The sequence below is a fragment of the Apus apus genome, chromosome 16 (genome assembly GCF_020740795.1).
Source record: "Apus apus isolate bApuApu2 chromosome 16, bApuApu2.pri.cur, whole genome shotgun sequence".
In the NCBI taxonomy this organism is placed as follows: domain Eukaryota; kingdom Metazoa; phylum Chordata; class Aves; order Apodiformes; family Apodidae; genus Apus; species Apus apus.
Window position 1 is genome coordinate 4554599 of NC_067297.1, and position 20649 is coordinate 4575247.

Consider the following 20649-nt stretch of genomic DNA (forward strand, 5'->3'; position numbering starts at 1 on the left):
ACAGCAAATGAAGCAAGTGTCAGTGTGGTAACAGAACAAATTCCTCAAACTGTGTTGCAGTCAGCAAGCTGTAGCCCTGAAGTAGCAGGGGAACAGCAGGATGCTTGGCTAGGTCTGTGAGGTGCTCCCTTCCCTTGACTGGAGCTTCCATGCCATCTGCAGGACTCACCCAACACTACACTTCAATCAGAGAAAGGACTTAACAAATGCATCTTGCAGCTTAGTTTTGCCAAGAGCAGCATGCAGCTGAATAGCAATACATTGAAAATCCAAGTTCTACACGAGATTTGATGGGTTAGAGGGGCAGGGGAGTTGTTTTCTGCCATAGACATTGCAGATGATGATTAGGCCTTTACGATGTTCCTGTGCTTCAGCTTCAGTTTCATAGACTGTGCTTCATGAACCACAGGCCTGCTTCAGCTTTGAGTCTCAGTTCTGAGCCCAGCAGAAGCTGTCTGGCTTCTGCTACTCCTACCTTAGGAGATGAATGCTATCTCAAACTCTGTGAATAGTAGCTAGGATCATGCTTAAAATCCCCTAGGTCTGTTCCTGTTGAATTATAGTTGTGGATAAATGAACACTAGAATTGCTGTTCCTTACCACACTAACAGCCTACCCAGTTACTGAACAGTGTTAATCTCTTTGGAGATTTGACCTCTTCCCCCCATATAAGCAAGAGAGATATATGATGAATATTTATTGATACAAGCCTAAAAAGGCCTTAAACAGAAAAGTCCTCAGAAAAATTTATTTTCATAAATTAAAAACACACACAAAAGAAACAGTAAAATTTTAGGTTCACACAACATTGAACAGGAAGAAAATGCCAAGAGCATGATGGAGGCTAATGGCACAAGTGTACAAGTTCTCATTGAGCTATTTGTTAGCTTGATAGCATCATACAGACTTTTAATCGACAGTTACCATCCATATTCTAGAAGAGCACCTGGAACATGACACACCAAAGGCCCACCTCAAATTAAATACAGGAAATGAGAACTGCTTGCAAAAATCATATCCAGCAAGCATCAGAACTGTGATGTATCCAACCACAAGACCAGCCAGGCAAATGCTGTAACATAAAGTAGCCTTAGCTGCTCCAGTTGTAGCATGATTAAAATAAGATTCTTTTTTGGTTTTGTGTTTTGTTTTTTTAAAAAATGATCTTTCTGCCTCCTATAATCAGGAAATTTAGTGAAGAGCTGCCTTGCTCTGCAAAACTTACTACTAAGAGACAGTACATGGCAAAAGCTTTGCAATTCTCAGGCTGCTCTAATCATGGTTCTTTGAGCAGTATGTACAACGTCTTTCCGTGATGATACAAAAAAGCCTCACTGGAGTGGATTCACTTTATGAAAAGGCAAGAGTACACCTCTTTCAGCCAGGGAAGTATGCAAGACACCAAAAGATGCATACTTTCTACTTTTTTCTTTCAGTTATCTGGGACAGAACAACTTAAGAGTGGCAATACCCAGCTTTTGCAGAGTCATCACTCCCAGTGTACAAGCTGCAGCCACAAGGAACAAGGTTGTTCCATGAGTCCTGTAAACAGGAACAGAGCTGGGAAAGGAAAAAAGAAAAAGTGCAGAAGCATGACTGACATCTGTATGATGGTGGGGAAGGTAACAGGGAAGATATGCTTTGTCTCCATTAGCTTACATCTCTATCATCATACAAATACTAAACCAAAACAGAAAATGCTGCTTATTTGGTTTTCCTCTAAGGACTGGGACAAGCTAGGCAACTGCAACATTGTTTTATAAATCCTCCGATTATTGTAAACAAAACACAATGGAGTGTTTTCTTTGCTCTCTCTGCTGTAGCTGATAAAAAGAAAGCTAAAAAATATTCTTTCAAAGCAATTAGAAACAGGACAGAGCAGGGAAGTAGAAAAAAAACCCCAAACCACCCAAAAAAAACCAAACCCAACCCACAGCCCGAAGGAAGAAAACAACGCATTCCATGTCTTAAAGAACATGAAAGGTCTGAACTTTGCCTGGACCCGAGTTTCCTCCCTCCCCACCCACATCCTTGTTTCCTTAAGAGCCCCAGTAAGGTTACAGCTCAACTGTGTCACAGCACCAGAAGCCTCCCATAGTAACAGGTGAAAATGCTGTGTTAACAATCCCATTCTATAGCATAAACGCATAAAAATATATATCTCACTCTTGCTACAGCTTCCAACCAGTCCATAACTGGGCTAATAAACTAGTATAGGCAAAGTTTCAAAAGTTTTTGAAAAGGCAGTCAACCTTTACCTTTTAGGGATTTCTTTTTATAAAAATAAAGAGGATTAATTAAAATATTCTACAGCAGCCCAAGCAGGTTAACCAGACCTTGCTGCTGAAATAGTAGGACAATATGTTCAAAGTTTGCCTGCCTTGTTATTTTATCCTCAAAACCCAAACCCCACACTTAAGTGTGCACTCATCTCTTTCCTTCAGTGTTCCTGATTCAAGGTAATTAGCTTCCAAAACAAGATTGTAAACTTCTAGGAATCCCTAAGTTGTGAGCAAAACAAGCCCAGATCACATTTCTTTCAAGACTCACGCACACACAGTGCAATAATCCTCTTCCATTTCTCTATTTTCAAAGCTCTGGAATTCAACAGATTGCTTAATTTTTAGTTTTCTGTTTGGTCAGTAACAGAAGTGGCAGAGCAACGGAAGATAATTATGGTAATTTCAGTCCTGCATTTATTGGGATTTTATAAAAAAATACCCACCCACTAGATATTTGCTAATTTTGAAGGTAAATAGAAACTCTATTACAGGGAAATAAGAAAGTGCAAGTTTCAAGTGACAAGTCAAAGAAAAGACTAATTAAATTTGAGCATCCCAGCAAGACAGCTTTGCCTGAATAACTTCTATAGGCACTAAAGGGCAGAAATAACCTGAACAGCAGCTAGCATTCATTTTGAATTATCCTTCAAGTAAGTTTAACAGAAGTTATCCCAGAAGGGAGCTCTCTTTCCTCAAAAGGTATAGCTGAGAAACTGTGCAGTGCTGCATCAGATAATTACAAATGGCCTTATATCATCACTGAATGGTTTGTGTTGGGTAAAAGTAACAAAAAAATGTCCACATGCTAGGAGACTCTTTGTACAACACTAGCTATTATGTACAACAGTGCTGCACAGAGAATATCTAATTATGAGCTATATGAATTATAAGTCTAAAATGGTAAAAAAACCCCAACCCTAGAGATGGAGAAAAATTATTTTCTTCTTGGCATTAAAATCAAGTTGATCTTTTTAATGGAATTTATAAAATCACTTAGAAGTGAGTCTCAAAGATCTTGCTGGTGTTCCCTGCATGGAGGAGCTCAGCTCAGTTAAATAAAAACCTCTACTTAGTATCCTGCAGCTTAACATGTTCATGGGCTAATTACCTTTTCCTCTGCAGAAGAGGTTGGCATCAGCCAAGTAGGTAAAAACTCTATTCAGAAAAATTACTACTGGGCACAATTTTTTCTTAAAATATTACCTTTTTTTGAGCTGTCATATTAAAAGGTGTCCTCATGCAGCAAATAAAGAAACATATACAAAGTGCAAGTTATTTAAATTCTGGTTATGTGGGGCTTCTGCTGCTTGAAGCCAGGAAGGGCACAGAAACTCAGAAGGAACCTTCTAAGTAAACAGAAGGAAGAAACAATTGAAAGCAAACCCAGACAGCTACTTTTAATTATTTAAAAGTTAGTGGTATATCAAGAATGTGTTTGCTAGAATTAATCTTTATCAAACAACATATCTCTTCTGCCAGATTGTTAAAAATAGCCATTACAGTAACAACAGCAGACTCAAATGTGCAAATGATCTGGAGTACAGAGCTCTAGCATCACTGAAGGTGCACTGCTTCCTCCTTTACACTCCTGCTCTACCCTCAAAAGGTGTTGAAACAATTAAATATTAGCTGTAACTTCCAGAGGTGGGGGAAGGAATGGTAATTTCTGTGTGGCTGTGTTCCACTCAAACAGGGACCTAAAAGAAACCCTCCAGTAACATTTTTTTAAAAATTAAATAGCACCTTAAAGAGGGTCACAGCCAAAAACTGATCAGATGTCAGAACAGAGGAGTAGAGCAATGTATGAAGTCAGTAGATGTCTCCCAACAGGACTAAAAGAGCAAAGGAGCTGACTGGATCATTTTCAGCTAAATGGCTCCCTCAGATGCTAGAGGCCTGCTCCTGCTCAGCCTCCTCTTTAAAAAAGGTTTCAAGGTCCATTAGCTTCTGACTCAGAAGAGCATCTAACTCTGCACTCTGTAATGCAGCTTTTTTTGCTCGGGTGTAACTACCCACTGCCTTGACTTTGCCCCGTGTCTTCCTTTTCCGGGGAAGAGTAAAGTCCTGAAACTCCAGAATTCGCTTTCTCTTCTGCTGGCTGACAGAGATCAAGCACCCATTTTTCTCCTTGGGCTCTTCAAAGATTGTTTCCAAGCTCCTGGTAAAAGCAAAGAATACAACTCTTGAATGCTCATGCAGCAGTTAACCACCTGACAAGGACAGGGAGACTGGTGGATTTCAGAACCCAAGTCAACACAGTTTTTACTTATCTACAGCTTACACTTCCTACAGCTGTACATTACTGCTAGCCAAATAATGTGTTACTGGTGCATAGACATTTGGGTTGAATCTCTCCCTACTTGTATTTCAGTTCAATAGCACAATTATAGAATCTTGATTTTATAGAATAAATAGATATACACATTAAAAAATGTACCAGTCCTCACAATCATGCTATACTTGAAGACAGGGAATTATTCTTAGTGTTTTAAAGCAGATTTAGTTGCCTTTGAATTTTGAAAAAGTACTGTACTTGGATGGAGGCTGGAATAAATGAGTAGATGAAAAAAAAAAAAGCCAACAACAAATCCATACTTAAACAGCTGTGAATTTGTAGTTCATATTCTATTTCACTGCTTTCCATCCAAATAGTAAAAGATACAATTTTTGAATTAACTTTCTCTACCACTTTAAACTAGAGCAGTTTAAAAAAAAAAAAAAGTATCTTCCTTTTAGCTTTCAGACATGTTTAATCTTCCTTCTCTCCCCGTTTAAGTGATTTACAAGAATCTTAGTTTTCTCATTAGAAAGCAGAACCAACCTGGCTGGAGGTGGGGACTTATAGTTCTTGTTTGTGTAAATTTCTTCTAAACTAAATTCTTTCTTCTTAAGCCTGAAAAAGTAACAAAAAAAAAAAACAATCAAGAAAGAAGGGTTTCAAAACCACCTCTCTTCACAACTAGCAGATTTGCAAGAAACAAGTATGGTTTGGATTCTATGCCTAAACAGTAAACATACTTTAACTAACTAGGAATAGGGAGGAATGAAAAATGAGGTACCTAATTTCATACAGTGTTTTTATAACACTGGGGGCAAGAGTTGCCATTTCTGCAGAAGTCAGTGTTCTTTCTAGTAGTCTGTGATGTTTTGAAATAATGATGGTCAAAAGAAGAAAGGGAAATCCCTTCACAGGTCTTTTTTTTTTTTTTTTTGTAGAAACTAAGAAAAGATTTATCAGTTTAGCAGATGAACATTTCATCTCTCGAGACTCATTTTAGAAGTTAGTTACCAGCACTTAATTAGCAAGCTAATCTCTGAAAAAGGGCATTCCTTTGCCAATGCTGGCACTTCTTTTTAAGACAGAAGTGAACAAAATACTAGATGACTGACTGGAAAACCTTTATTTGTATCAGGCACTGTGATGACCCACATTTACACTGAACTAATGTTTCCCTAAGATCATGTACCACAAAGAAGGACTGTGAAGAACTCCCAACATGATTTGCATCAAGAGAACTTCCTAACAGATCACTGCACCTCAATCTGCTTTGTAGACTTATTTTCAGTGTATGTTTATCAAGATGAAATTTTCTTATTTAGAAAAATCATTCCATTGCAGCTTAGTTTTTCACATTTTGCCTAAAACCCTGTCAGTAATCCATATCCTGAAGTCCTTTATTTATCCTTTCTCAACTGAAAAAAGTGATGTTCAAAGACCAAGTTTCTCTCTTCAGTCTCTCAGACAGTTGATACAGCTGTGTCCATCTTTTCTTTAGAAAGGAAGCAAACATCACTCAACGAGGAGTGTACAGAATATTGGTGGTAAGAGAAGCATTTATTGAAATTATTACATTATTATGCAGGAAAGGTAAACAACAGAAGCTAGTATGAGTCCATTGAAAAGATACTGCTCACCTTTTTGGTTTGGGTAGTCCCATTGGAGTAAGGTTAGGGTCTGGCTTAGGAACAGTTTTCCTGATTGGGATCTGAGAGACTTTCTTTGGCCTCTTTTCTGTCTCAGTCTTAAGAAAGAAAAAAGGAAAAACAAAGTTGAAATTAAAGCAATAGAGACAACGCTAGTCAACAAAATTCCCTTTTATGTTGAGTATATATTATCTGTAGAAAAAGCTTTCCTCTTTGTTTTGCCACCTTCTTTCTGCTTGAATAAAGCAACAGCACACAACAGGACTCACAGCCTGGATTCTCTCCCCATCTTCACCAGTTACTAGGTAATATTCAGCAACAGCAGCATCAAGTTCTGGGGAACCAAGAGTCTAAGGTATCTAAAATGAACTCACTTTTTTCAGTTCTGTGTCATCTTGGGATCTAAGACAGGCTGGAACTGAAGCATCAGCTTCATCAAGGGCACAGACCTGGAGCTCGGATGCTGCAAGCCTGGGTGGAGATGGCAATGGCTCTGGAAGTGAGCAAGGCTTTGGTAATGGAAAAGGGAATGAAGTTTCCAGACTGCAACAGAGGAAGAAGGGAACACGTGTAAATTAATACCCAATTTATGCTGCAACAGCATTCCATGCTCTCCTAAATTGCAATATGGGCACAAGGAGCAATGCAGTTCACAGAAATTGCCCAGGTAAGTGAACACTTGCTCTGGTACATATATAGAGCCAAAAACTGCTGCAGCCCACGTGGATATTGAAACTAACTAAACTGCCAGTGTATCTGAACACGTGATTTTAAACTCACTCTTTTCTTTTTTGTATAGTTAAACAGTTTGCAAGTCTTTTTAATAACTGATAGAAAGTGACTAATCCTCCTTTTCTGCCAGCAAATTTCTTTGACACAACTATTAATTCAGTACTCATTTGCAGATACATTGGAAAGCTACATTTACACCTGCCAACAGTGAAAAAGAACAGAAGGAAGTTTCAGCACAAATGTCCAGTCACTCAGACAGAAAGAACAAATATCCAAGTAAGAAAACAAACTTCTATAGTTTCACATAGTAATTTCCTAAGTGGTTGAAAGTAACAGAGCTGTTCTGTGCAATGACCTACATAGTGTTTACATTAATGCCCCTTCACATTTCTCCAGTACACGATCCAGTCTGTTTTCTTCACTAATATTTTAATCAGAAAGCTATTCTTGGAATGAACTGCCAAAGGCTGAAAACCAAAATGACATAAGCAATGTCTTTTTGAGAAAGCTTATGATCCCACTACTCAGAACAAATATCACAGTCCAAAAGACTCACCATATCTCATGACCTGCAGTCTGTAGTGCTTCCATACTCTGTACAGGCAAGTGGGGTAACATGGCACAGCTGGTTCAACAGAAGAATGAACAACAAAAAAAGACAGATACAAATTAGATCTACACTATTAAAAAGATGAGGGAAAAATTATTAGCATAAACTGGACTATAAGACAAAAAGTGCCAACATCAGGAATGAGAAACTAAAACAATACAAGAGCAAGCCACATCTGCCATTTAGCCCACTAAATTTCACTGCCAGCTTGTTAAAGAAATAGTCCTCCTTTCACTTACAAATGGTAGTGATGAGAAAAGGAGCTAAAAGGACAGAGAGAGGGAGAAAGTGTTAGTCTGAAAGCTGTAATTATTTTTATGAAAATCTATCTACCTTATCCCAGTATTAAAATGAAAGTAACCAAAAACCTTGAAGGATTTGGCTACTAAATAAAAAAGTGCATAGTGGCCAAAGTAACTAGTGAAAGGAAGGATTTCCATAAGATTAGCCCCCTGTTGTCTCTAACTCCCACAACCTTACTATAATATTATTGATTGATTGGAATAACCAAAGGCCTTTCCACAAGGGCTGGTAATTACCATAATTCTATGGTGTAAAAGTCAGCACAGCAGCTCTAAGTCCTTAATATTAAGCTTTATTTTTGTCCCCACAGGATTAATAGCAGGCAAAAAATAAATTGGTTGGGACAAATTTTATTAAACAGCAGATCTTGTACTTATTCTTCTCCCAAAATAACAGCTAAATGTACTTCACTGTTCTAAAGCAGTTACAGCCAGACTGGAATGCTAAAAAATAAATGAGAACCAACCATTCTGGCAGCACAGGTAAGTCCAAATATAAGGAGGTCAGAAAGGCCCATTTCTTGTGTTTGTCATTTAATACCAGAATTACAACATTCTGTTTCTCTCAGTGTTCCACACACTATCCCAACTCTACTGGCACCTGCCTCAATAGTGCATCAGAGTCCTCTGTACTAGAGACAAAACTTAATCTTTTATGTACCCATTAAAATAAATAAATAAATAAATAAACAGGGAGAGAAAAAGAAAAAAAACACTTTAGAAATTTTTAATCCAAATGAGTATTAATTCGAGAAAAGATTTCACTTAAAGAATGCTTTATTACTGGCAGTGGAAGTTACACAAGAAGATTTGTAGGCAGGAAAACAACTCTAGTTCCTTGTTTTCCTGGTTATTAAAAAACCTAAGAATGAATGAAATAATTTAAAAGGACAAGTCTCTTCCCAAAGAAAATGGCCTGCAGAGAACTCAAGAACTCAAGCCACTTTTTTATTTTTCTGATTTTTAAAAGTCTTAATCAAAACAGGCAAAGATTTTTGTCATACTGGGGGCTGAAAATGCTTTTATACTGCACCAAACATAGTTCATGTATTCTTGTATTTATATACCAAACATTCATTTAATTTATTTTCTTTTAGTACACATAAATTTAAGAGGGATTTATTAAATTATTGTCACTGTTCTTGTTAATACCTTTAAAAAAATTATTGATGAGAACAGGCTGTGAATCCTCAGCAAAATGGAATTTAAAATGATGATAAGTATTTAAAATGGCAGGTTTTGTTCTTTATATTGTTTTATAGCCAAACTTTCAATATTAAATTTTTGGTTAACTGTTTCAGGAATATAATTTATTTGCTGCATTTCTTTACACTTCTGTAAACATTCTTTTCAGCTCCCTGCATGCTACAATAACTTCACTTAAAATCAGAGTTGGACCAAAGAGTTAAGGCTACCTCATACACATATTTGTGAGGTATTCTAGAGAAAAAAACAAACTGAGTTTTAAACTATTTTAACTTTAGGTTATTTTTCACTTGAAGTGATAAGGTTTAATTTGGCTTCTCTCCCTTTGGGATAAAGATCATTCATAGTAAAACATTTGGTTTTCAAATTATCCTTTACATCAAGGAATTAAATCGTCTTATACTTGAGCTAACTGGATATCCTGTAACAAGCTCCCCAGGAGTCTGTAGACTTAAGCATGGGAGAAAACATAAGACCATAAGTCAGCTCTGATCTCTCAGGCCAAGGATAACATACCTTAACAATACAAAATAATAAATTGACCTCATACACAGAAGTACATTTTAAGAAGTAAGGTGTTTGTTTTGCTTTTAAAGAACGGCAATGTCTTATTTTTAACTTTAGTTCTCAAACTCTGGTTTACTGAGATGATTACTTCCAGAGTACTAATTTGTACACAAGAAAATTCAGCATGATATATTGGCTCTTATGGAATGAAAAAGAATACAGGTCCAATAGAATGTGCTCTAAAGTTGTCTCTATGCCATTATTCAACATCATTCTTTTAGTGGAGACAGCTCCCAGAATGGAGTACTTTCATAAGCTAACACCTTTGGTAGACATTGGAATTTATACTTTGAACTTTTAGGTATGTTATCCATATATACAAAGCAAAATGCAGCATTAGTTATCTGGAAAGATTTTTGGTGATCCATATGTCAAGCTATAACATAAGCCAAATTCATCAGTCCTCTGGAGACTGCCATATTAAACAAAAAAAAAATCATAAAATCAACTTTTTGACAGTGCTTATGAACTTATCCTCTGCCCAGGAATCTCAAGAATATAAAATCAGGGACTGAATTGCCCCATGGCACTGAGGGATAAAGGGCAAAATCTTTGCTCGAGAGCATAAAAAATCCTGTAGCAGAGCTAGAAACCACCTCTTCTATCATTCTATTTCTTAGTAGAAAGATCTCAAATGCTGATAGCAAAGTTCAATTAAATATGCAGAGTAGATTTCAGTCCTGTTCCCATTCATAATGAGAATGACACACAGAGAAATTAATTACCAACCTGGAGCTACATTTGCTTGTGCCAACAATACATTGAGCACATACTATCAAAAGGCACAGCATAGAGAGGTTTCAATTAGCATAGAACAGTCATGGAATACAATTAAAAATGTAACTGAATGCCACTCCCCACCCCTTCAGATTCTTCCTAACCTGATATTGACCATTTTACAGTGGTTCCAAGTGGCACTTGTGGCTCAGACTTCTAAAAAAAACTTTCCTACCTCAGAAATCCAGTTGTTCTGCAGTCACTCTGAATAGACCTAATGAAGTAGCTCACCTTTCTGCATTATATACTCTGATGCATGGTTTGTGTATTTTGCAAGGGAGAAGAAAGTAGAGTTAGCCAGTCTGCCAAAACAGGATAGTATTAAAAAAGTGAAGGCAAATATATTTAAATTCAGCTAACAGACTGTTCCATAGGGAAGAATTTTCCACGTTGAACCATTTTTTGAGCAGAATGCGTCAATTTGGAAGAGGGGAAACTGACCTTCCAATGCAAGCTGCAACTACCCTCTCCCTCCCAAAAAGGAGCAAGAACATACCCTATGCATATTTAATCTCAGAAATAAGTTGATGGGTTTTACCTGTTCTCGATGCCCACACTTGGCTGCCACTTGCAGTGATTGGAATGGAGAGGAGTGATTTCGGAGGGACAGGCAGCAGGACCATGCTGACTCCATATGGAGAGTACCCTGCCCAATGAGTATGGCAATGAAGAGACGAGGTCATCTGAGACAGAAGCTGGATGCCTTGCCCCTTTCAAACCCTGTGCGAATTGTGATATAAATAGTCTCTGGATGGTAGGAATATGACTGGTTAGGTTTCTTCTTCTTGTCCAAATCCTGTAACATCCAGGGGAAGAAAGTGCTAACACTGTGTGAAGGCCAAGCATGGAGCAACCTCTTCTTCTTTCAGCTATGGCATTTCTTCCACGGTCAGGATGAAGGGCAACTTCTCTTCTTACAGAGAGAGAGGAATGCAGCTTATTATCTAGATGGGAATCTTCCTTGAAAGCTGTGGTATCTGAACAGCTCTGAGACAGGAGAAAAGAGAAAGTCCATTTTGAAGGTGGTGCTTCCATCTCTCCCAAAACCGGTTTGAGATGTACAGAGTGCTGGGATGTAATCCCTGTGAGGTCTGTCGCAGGACTGGAGTCTAATTTTATGTGAAAAGAAATTGGGAAAACTGGGGTATCCAAGAAAGAGGTTGGAGGCTTGTGGCTCAAGTCTGAAAAAAGTATTTTGGTAGATTCTACAGGATAAAGTGCCAAAGGCTGAAAGCTGAACATCTTGGTGCACCAACTGTCAGCCCAGCGTGAGTGTAAGTTCCTGTTAATGCAAGAAAAGGCTTCCAATAGATTTTTACATACACGTTGGCTGTACCTCTCACCCACAGGAAGAATTTCAGAAGAACGTGGCAGAGGTTTTAGGTGATGGATGCTTTTGGCAGGTGCCAGGAGGTTCCTAGCCACTGCAGTCAGTTTGCTCAACAACACTGGTTCTTTGGTACATTTTCTAAATCTCAAGCTGCTCAACAAACCGCACCTCTTGGCCCTCTGCCTTGGCAGATGCACAGATTTCATGGCTGTTTCCGTTTCCATTGCTGGTGGTTTACATGGAAAGTACAAAGATTTGAAGTGTGTGTTTTCCTGCTTGGGGAATATTTCTGGGGAAATCTCAAAAAAAGATGAGCTTTTACATTTTTTGCTTTTTCTGATGGTTTTTAGTTGATATGATGTGGGAACTTTTTTACATGTCCTGCCAGGCTGTCTTTTTAATGGAACAGGTCCTCTTAGTTTATTTGTGGTTTCAAAGGCACCAGGGATTCCATCATACCCTAAATTAAGGTTCAGGTTTTCCGTTTCTGAATCCTGAGTCTTCAAAAACTGTGAACTAATAGTATCTGTAGTAATCTTTGGCCTTTTGACTTCTTGTAAAGTGCTACATACATTATTTTCACTGCTTCTAACAGCAAAAATCTCCTCTGAAGGACCTCGAAACTCCTTATTTCTTGATGTCACCAATTCATCCAGAGAGCTGCCTGAGAGTTTAGAGCTGTGCAATGTAGTTGGTTGCAGTGTGAGTTTTGCTTTCTCTTCATATTCTGACTTGTGTTCTGGTTGTGCCTTGTTTGACTGATGTACTTTCATCTTCTCATACTTCTTCTTTCGTTTAAGTAACTGACGTTTCTCTATTTGATCAAATCTCTCTGAACCTAAAGCCTCATTTTCCTTGCAGAGTGAATGAGTTGGTTCAGTGTCTTGGCCTTCTGTAACCTCCTTTATGTTATCTTTGCTCTGTGCATTTAATTTGTAAGGCACACATACTTTGCTGCAAACTACACAGTTTGGGGGCATTTCTTTGCAACTGTTTGATTGTATACTCATATGTGGATAAAATGTGGGTGTTGTATCATACTGCAATTCTGGTGAAGTTTCTGCAGAAGATGCATCTTCAGCTTGACAACCACACACAGTTTCTGAAAGCAGACTGGTACCTGCCAGGTTTGTGAGCTCTGTATAATTTTTTCTTTCTTTTGAAGGATTACTTTGTTTGGATCTTGAGATTTCTTCCAAAACTTTTCCATAACTCTCAGTACTGAGAGGGCCTGTTTTGCTACCAGACTCTTTGGAATCTTCTAACGAGGCCCAAAGACAATCTTCTCCATCAAGAAAAGAATCTATGAGCAGGTTTTTTCTAGGGGCTGCTTCTCTTCTCATGTTCTCTTCTCCACATGTATTCTTTAACTTCTCTTCACAGCGAGTACTTTTTGGAGAGGTGACATCCATGTCTTTTACAGTTGGCATGCTGTCCCCCTCATCTCTTAGACTGTCTTTGCTGTGTGCACAAACTCTTGAGCTTTTTGCAACATTCAGACAACTACTTGCTATTTTATTCTCTGAAGATGGGATCTTAGTATTGCTGGCTTTTCTCTTAACAGACATTGTTACAGAGAGAGGTTTTGTCACTGAAGAATCTTTGCTGAAAACTTTGGCTGAAGAGGAATCAAAATTATCTATTTGTGTGTCCTCAGATGCCATGCACAGCTTTCCTTCCTCAGGCAGAGAGATTCCCAAGTACAGAGCTGACAGTGTTTCTGAATCTGCCTGCATCTCATTAGAAGGTTCCTGAATGACCAACTTTCTGAAATGGGATGGACTAATACCCTTCAGAGCATCATCAGTTTCTTTGCCAGGCTGAAATGTGAACTGCGAGCAAGAGTTACTTGAGATACATTTTCTTCTCAGGCTTTTTTTGTTTTCTGTCTCTGAAAGCACATTCGTATTTTCTGGCTTATACGTCAGATTCCCATGACTTGATGAGGAGGGCAAAAATTGGGCACTAACTGTATTTTCCTGGTCCTTCACCAACCCCTTCATCTTTGGCAAAGATTGCTGCATTTTGCTTCCTGCAAACACCAGCTCCGCTTTCTCTCTTGCACAGCCGATAACACAAGCATGCTGTGAGCACTGTGCTTTGCAATCATAAAAACTTACTTCACGAGTTCCTTTATTTTCCCTTTCACATCCATTTTCATGTTCTTTTAGTCTGATTGTCTCCTCTCCGATTACATCACCAACAAAGCCTGTGTATCCTGAACAGTCTTCAATTCTCACACCATTTAAAGAGTCCAAATCCACCACATTCTCATTTATTGTTCCTTGAAAACTGTCTCCTTTTGCATATTTATGAGCTAAAGGAGGCAAGTCATCACCTGTTTCTAACAGTATCTCTTCACTTTGACTATAGCCAATTGATATATTGGTTTCTTCCACAGAAGTAGCTGTAGTTTGTAAGCCAGTGTTTGGTTGGTTGTTTAAACTTTCTAAATGTTGCTTGCTGCCTGGAACCAGGCCATCCAACTCACTCTGACATGCAAGACACTGATTTTCCATGGGACAAAGAGTCTTTTCTGGTTGGCTGGCACATCTTGTTTGAATATTCATGTTTCTGAGTAACGGGCACATGTCACAGATTGCAGTGCTACACTCAGAGGGATTAGCTGGGAGTGATGACACTTCTTTCTTCTCATATGTGCTTGTTTCTCTCTTCTTTGGGCCTAATGGAGAATTGCAAAATCCAAAATTATAAGTACAGGGCTTTTTGTTAAAATATCTGCCTAATAGCTCTTCACTAGTCTTATTTCTCTGATTGCCTCCAGGAGCCTTTGGAGTATCCACGGTTCTTATTTTCTCAAATCCATCTGTCTGGTGAGCACATGTCCCAGTTTGTTCTTTTGCCTCATCATTGTTACATAGAATTTCACTGCCATTTATCCCATGCAGTTCTACACCTCTGTTGCCCCAGTCTTCTTCACAAGGAAGAGATCCACATGACAAAGGGAAGTGTGCTTCTGGAAAGATTATTATCTTTTTACTATTATATTCAGCTGAGTCTTCTCCTTCCCAAATATATTTTTTTTCAATCTTCTTATCAACCTCAACATCCCAAGAATGGCTGTTTTGGAGAACATCATCTACACATGTACTCCCTGATAAAACACAGGAAGTACTGGCAGCTGTACACTGGTCTTTTATATTATGATTATCAAAATTCCATGTGTCACTATGTTCATTTCCTAAAGCAGTGACCACACTCTCTGTATTTCCCACTGAAGAATTCATGTCCTTTTGGGAAATTTTGTTTGTCATATTAGGGTTATCAGAAGTCCTGGAACTTACTGAAGACTTGAACTTGTCTTGATGGAGCATAGTTTGAGTGACTTGCTCTTCTGTAGTTACAGAAGCACCAAATGATTCTTTTCCAGATAGATTATCCTGAGCCTTGTCCCTGTTTGAAACTTCATTAGCAATACAAGGAGGACACTCATGACAACGAGGTTCTCTTGATTTCTGTGCGATGGGAGGTAGAGCTACATTTAGTGTATAAATCAAATGCGTTTCTTTGCCAGTGGACAAATTTTCATTATTATTAGCTTCTGTACTTTGAACTGAACTGCCAGCCAACTCTTCTAGTGTTGTACTATTCTCAGATTCCTTTTCAAGCACTTGGGCCTCAGGTGAATCTTCTAGCTTGGTACTAAGATCCAGACAGCTGTGGCTACTGGGAGGAGACATTTTTCTGGAGGTACTATAAAAGCATTTGTTTGTCTGTCCAATTTCATGGGAGGCAGTGTTGCTTGTTTCCATCAATAGACTATTTTCTTTTATATCATCCTTGCATAAGTCACTGACAGGGAATTGCCACTGATTCTTTTTCAACTTATCACCTTCTGATGGGACCATTTTAAAGTTTTCTTTTGAGAACTCCTCAGGAGATGAAGCAACAGAACTAAAAACTGAAGAATGACAGTGCTCAGAATTAGCATCCTCTTGAGCTTCAGGCCAGCTACAAACATCAATGTTCTCTCCCACAGCAATTTTTCTCCAGACTTCAGAAGCCTCTTCAAATTCAGAGCTGTACAATTTACCTATACTTGCACTTACTTCCCTATGATCAGTTTTAGCAGTAGATAATCCTTTAAAAACAACTGAGACCTGCTCTACTGGTAGGGATGAGGAGGTTCCATTTTCTACAAACCCAGTCCCATGATCATGAGTCTGGCTTTTGATGGTTTTGTGAAGATACTTTTTGGGAAGTTCATTGATAATTCCATGGACTGCAGTACTATTGTCTCCTAGTGGCATATTCCTGAAGTCCAGGTAATAGCTGCTTTTCAGAACCGAACATGAGACTTCAGAACTTTTTGTGGAGAGCATTCTACAGCTTTCTACTGATGACAACCTATAAGGTTCATTATGTTTAGGTACAGGACCAGTACAGAAGTCATGAGCACTGTTTTCTTCATCCTGCTGATAAGTCTGGCAATTAGCAACTGATGTACTGAATTCATTAACAGGATTTAGTCTGGGTAACTTTTCTTCTCTAGTCTCCAAACTAGATTCATTACCCCCTGTCCTCACTGGCATGGCAGTGTGGGCTTTCAACCCATTATAATAATTTGTTTCTTGTGGATGCTCTGTGGCTGATTCCATGTCCGTGACTTTTAAAGGCTCTAAAAAATCTATGGTGCTGGTTTCTGAAACCCCAGCTGTGGCCATGACTGTGTCTACATCTGGACATTCATTGTTCTCGGGTGGAAGACCTTTACTCACTTGGTCATTCCTGTATCCTGCTTTACTAAATATCCTAGTCCCATCAGCCTTCATACCTTGTACTTCTTCAATGAGCTTTGGCAGTGTTTCAGCTGTCACCTGAACATTTGCTTGCTTTTCTTCTGTGTAAGAAAAAATAAAGCAAGTCACAAAAAAGGGCTAATTAAAAAAATACAGTTACTGTAGAATATATTAATATTCACAACTTTCCAGAGAACGTATTTGCTGCAGATCTTTTTCATATATTCTACAAAGGACCAAGACTAGATGGCATTCTTCAGCTCAGCCAAAGTTTTGGTTATGAGATCATGGAGGGAGAAAAAATAATTACTAGATGCAAAGTGATGAAAGCATTTGGATCTAGAAAATTAAGGATTATAATGAAATGAAGAATTACTTTTCTTGTCCTCTTCCTTCGGATTATGCACTTTCATTTTTACTTATTAATCCATTACAAAGTGAATGAGTAATGATTTTTCACATCTTTGCTATTACTGCTCTCATATAATCCAGCTTTGAAACATAAGGAAATGCAAAACATCTGCTATTAACAATACCTTCTGCTTTGCAGAAATAAGCATTTAAATTAAATAACTAAAGTATGTCTTGTACATAAAAGGTCTCCAGAAAAGTACACATGCTGGCAGGAGAAAGCAGAGGATTAAGTTTTCATATTGTTCTAGCTATGCAAGGTGATAGTTTCTATTGTAAAGCAAAATACATGAGCTATCCTACAATCACTCATCAATTTTAAATCAAAAAAAAGCAAGCTGGGAGCCAGGCAGAGGTAGATAGGGATGTACAACTAGCACACACACACCTGTGTTCTTTAGAGATCCTTCTCCTTGAGTGCAACAAGCTCCTGAACACTTCAACTCCTGCTGGTTTAAGTCCAGGTTGTCCTGAAACAAGACAAGCATCACTGGAGACTGGTGATTTACAAGGCGTTCACACAAGCACTTGTCATTCCTTTCTGATCCTGTCAATCACCATCACCTCACCATTAAACAATGGTGCATCCAGAAAAAGTTTCCCATTTAGCAGCAAGAAAGTCCTGGGACCCAAGCAGCTTGAAATGCAAATTGTGGCAAATCTGAATCAGGAGAGGAATCCAGTCTCCAAGGCTGCCTCAAGTCCCCAGACCATTACATGCCTCTGGTAAGATGTGGGTTTTTTCTCATCCTTATTAGAAAATTTTGGAATTCTAATTCCCTTTCCTCAAAACCACAAACCCAGGAACAGATGACCTAGGTCTACCTGCAAAAAAACCCCAACTCAACAGAAACAACTCCCCCACAAACAAACTACCTGCATCTTGAAAGGTGAAAATTCATCTCAGAAAACTGAATTACTAGTTGTTTGGTTTTTTTCTCCCCTGTGTTTTCTGAGTGTGTGAAACCTACTTGCAAACTAAAGAGTCACAAAAAATCTCAATTTTAAAATAAGGAGCTCTGTAACTCTTTAGTTTTTACCAGAGTATTGTTTGGCACATTTTTCAGCATTTGCCTAGAAACAGCATTTTTATCATCAGTGTTTCCTAGAGGGGAGGGGGAAATAAAAGCCATGACCCTGTGAATCTCATTTTGAAAGAGGAAACGGATCTTGATTTCTTCTTTGCTTACAAACAATAATTCTAAAGATGAAGAATAATCTTTATTTCTAGATTAAAAACTGAAATACTCAACTGGATCCCCCTGTAGCATTATAATACTATTACCAGACTGAAATTACTATTATTTGGTGGATACTACCTTGACTGGGGATGATGGTAGAATAAGCTGTACCCACAAAACATAGTTACTGTGCAAGGAGCTTTTTTATTTGCTTCTGTTCTCATTCTGAATCACCAGCCAGTTTTGTTACATACCTGCCTTGCACCTTTCTGGCAATATTTAAGAAAGTAAAAAGCTTGATACTTTAAAATGCTGCTGGTCTGCTGAAATATAGTCTTAATTTTTCACTGGACCCATGATAATCCAAATAACCACACATGCCAGAAGACACAAAGAAGAATAAGGAAACCACACAGAGTCCTCTGCCCAGACACTCAAACCCTAAATTCAAAGTATCATGCAGGGATAAATTTCTGCATTTGCTTACTTGTTTTGACCAACTTTCCCTGGGAGTTAAAGCACAGCATGCAGCAGGATACTCCTGAGCATCTTGTGCCTCTTTGTCTTCTTTCTGGTATCCATCATTAGTACAGTCTAGTTTCCTAAAGTTGCTTTTTTCATCCTCTTCAAGGTCTCCAGCCTTTACTGACTCTTCAGCGAGGGATTCTGCTGGCCTGTGAGATATCACCTTGGGTTTATCACCCAAATCCTCTGTCTTCTGGCAGAAGTTTTCTACTCCAGAAGTGCCACGCTGCTCGGCTGACAGGCTGTCCCTGTGTGCTAGCACAGGTGCTGACACATCAGATTTGGCATCTAACCCCACGTTAGGCTCCGATACAGCCATGAGTTCAGCAGAGACACTCTCAGGCAGCCCAGGGTACAATTGCTCTACTCCATCAGAGACAGAAGAATCCAGGGGAGATTCCACCCCAGATGATAGCATCAGGGCAGCTGAAGATGGGTTCTCCTGAGCACTCTGGTTTACCCTAAAAATAAAAGCAACGTTAAAGCAACGTACGTAGGAGTAATTGCTGGATGAAAAGGAAAAGCTTCATTCTTTGAGATTCAAGCATATATGATACTTCCAAGCAATTTTTTTAAGAAAGGAGCTGGGAAATATTTGAGCATTTAAGCAAACGTGCCATGAACAGAAGAGAGTATGGTCAAGGAGGTATTCCCAAGCCTCGCTTTCGCATTGAAACATCTTGCAAACACACCCACATCTCCTGGAAAACCTGAACAGAGACTATAAAGCAAATCACTGGGGCTTGTATCAGATGTCCTGCTCCTCAGCTAAAACGAAAGCCTCGTTTGTTTCCTGTGATTTTCCAAAGTTTCTCTGGAACCTCAGCTCTTCTTCCTGTGATTGCTGCCTGGAAAGAACACTTTCTAAGCCATCAACCATCACCACTCATGGCTCCTCTTACATGAGCACCTGCCACGCTGCACGTAGGATGCACGATGCCAGCGCTGCGTTTCCACGGAGCCCCGGTCCCGGGACCCTCTCCAGCCCGGAGCCCCCCGCAGGGTCCCCGCAGCCCGCCCTGCCCGCGGGGTCAGCGGCACGGGGAGAGGAGCTCCCGCTGATCCCACACAAGCGCTGTCGGCATCAGGAAAACCCCGGGATGAAAACGCTGCCATCTAATCGCTCCCGAAGAGACCCGGTACCGGGAATGGGCCTAGCCGGGTTTCACAGAACCACCGGTCCCGCCTTTACAGACCCACCGAGCCAGCCTGGGATGAAACCGGCGTCACGTGCGCCGTTCCGGTGGGGACACCGGAGGCTGGAACTGCCCCTACGGAACGATCGCCCCTCCGTCACACCGAACAACCTGAGCGCCGGCAGGGCCGGGACCGCTCCTTGGTTGGAGGCGCGGGGGCAGCGCGGACAGACCCAGCCCGGACCCCTCGACTCCTTGCGGGGCGGCAGCTCCCGCGTCCCCCGGACAGCGGCGGCCCGGCCGAGACCCGCTACGCCCGGCCGCGGCGGTCTGCAGCCGCCCCGAGGCAGCGCGCCGGAGGACGCCGCCGCTCCCGGTAATTATACAACCGCCGGTACCGGGAGGGAGCGGGCTTGGCCCCGCAAAGCCCCCGCAGAGCCCCCGCCACGCCCGGGCAGGGCAAAGCAGGCCCCCCGGCAGCCCCACGCCCCACCGGCGACGCCGCTCCCCACCCCCGGCGGGCGGAAGAGGGAGCCCCCGCCGCAGACACCCTCCAGCACCCCGGCATCCCCCGCACAGCCCCGCGTCCCCCCGCGCGCCGCTCCCGTTACCTTAGCGGCAGCGGCCGCCGGCCCCGCTCCTGCCCGCCCCGCCGCACCACCCGCCCGCCCCCAGCCCCGCTCACATCACTTCCTGATCCGGGGCCGCCGCCCACTCCCTCAGGCGGGCTAAGCGCCCGGACACCGCGCCCATCGCTCCGGCCCGGCCCCGCTGCGGGCCCGCCCCGCAAACCACCGCCCGGCCCCGCCCCCCTGGCGAGGCCCCGCCCCCTGAAGGCCCCGCCCACCCAGCGCCTTCCCACCCGCCTCCGGGGGGGGCGGGTGTGTGACACGTGACGTGTGCGCG

The 20649-nt window shown here is 40.7% G+C and overlaps 1 protein-coding gene across 2 annotated transcripts; it reads right to left on the bottom strand.

The window, feature by feature from the left end:
- Positions 1-734: 734 nt before the first annotated feature.
- Positions 735-20405, bottom strand: PRR14L (proline rich 14 like). Of its 2 annotated transcripts, XM_051634060.1 has the most exons (10): positions 20355-20405; positions 18570-19068; positions 17290-17371; positions 16526-16591; positions 10939-15652; positions 7495-7563; positions 6581-6749; positions 6198-6304; positions 5104-5175; positions 735-4440 (listed from the first exon to the last, which is right to left on the bottom strand). In XM_051634060.1, the coding sequence occupies exons 2-10, from the start codon at positions 19023-19025 to the stop codon at positions 4164-4166; spliced, it is 6012 nt and encodes a 2003-aa protein (XP_051490020.1). In that variant the 5' UTR covers positions 19026-19068; positions 20355-20405; the 3' UTR covers positions 735-4163. The 2 variants fall into 2 exon arrangements, with proteins under 2 accessions (XP_051490020.1, XP_051490019.1); XM_051634059.1 differs by lacking the exons at positions 16526-16591; positions 17290-17371; positions 18570-19068; positions 20355-20405 and having other exon boundaries at positions 10939-16460.
- Positions 20406-20649: the final 244 nt, after the last annotated feature.

What these genes read in the sequence shown, in the direction of transcription:
- PRR14L (XM_051634059.1), bottom strand. Translation starts at nt 16,415, where the DNA reads ATGGCCACAGCTGGGGTTTCAGAAACCAGCACCATAGATTTTTTAGAG. An exon ending in AGTGTGGGCATCGAGAACAG is followed by an intron (nt 7,564 to 10,938) that starts GTAAAACCCATC and finishes CTGTTGAACCAG; the next exon opens with CTGTGCCATGTTACCCCACT. An exon ending in GGACTACCCAAACCAAAAAG is followed by an intron (nt 5,176 to 6,197) that starts GTGAGCAGTATC and finishes TTACTTTTTCAG; the next exon opens with GCTTAAGAAGAAAGAATTTA.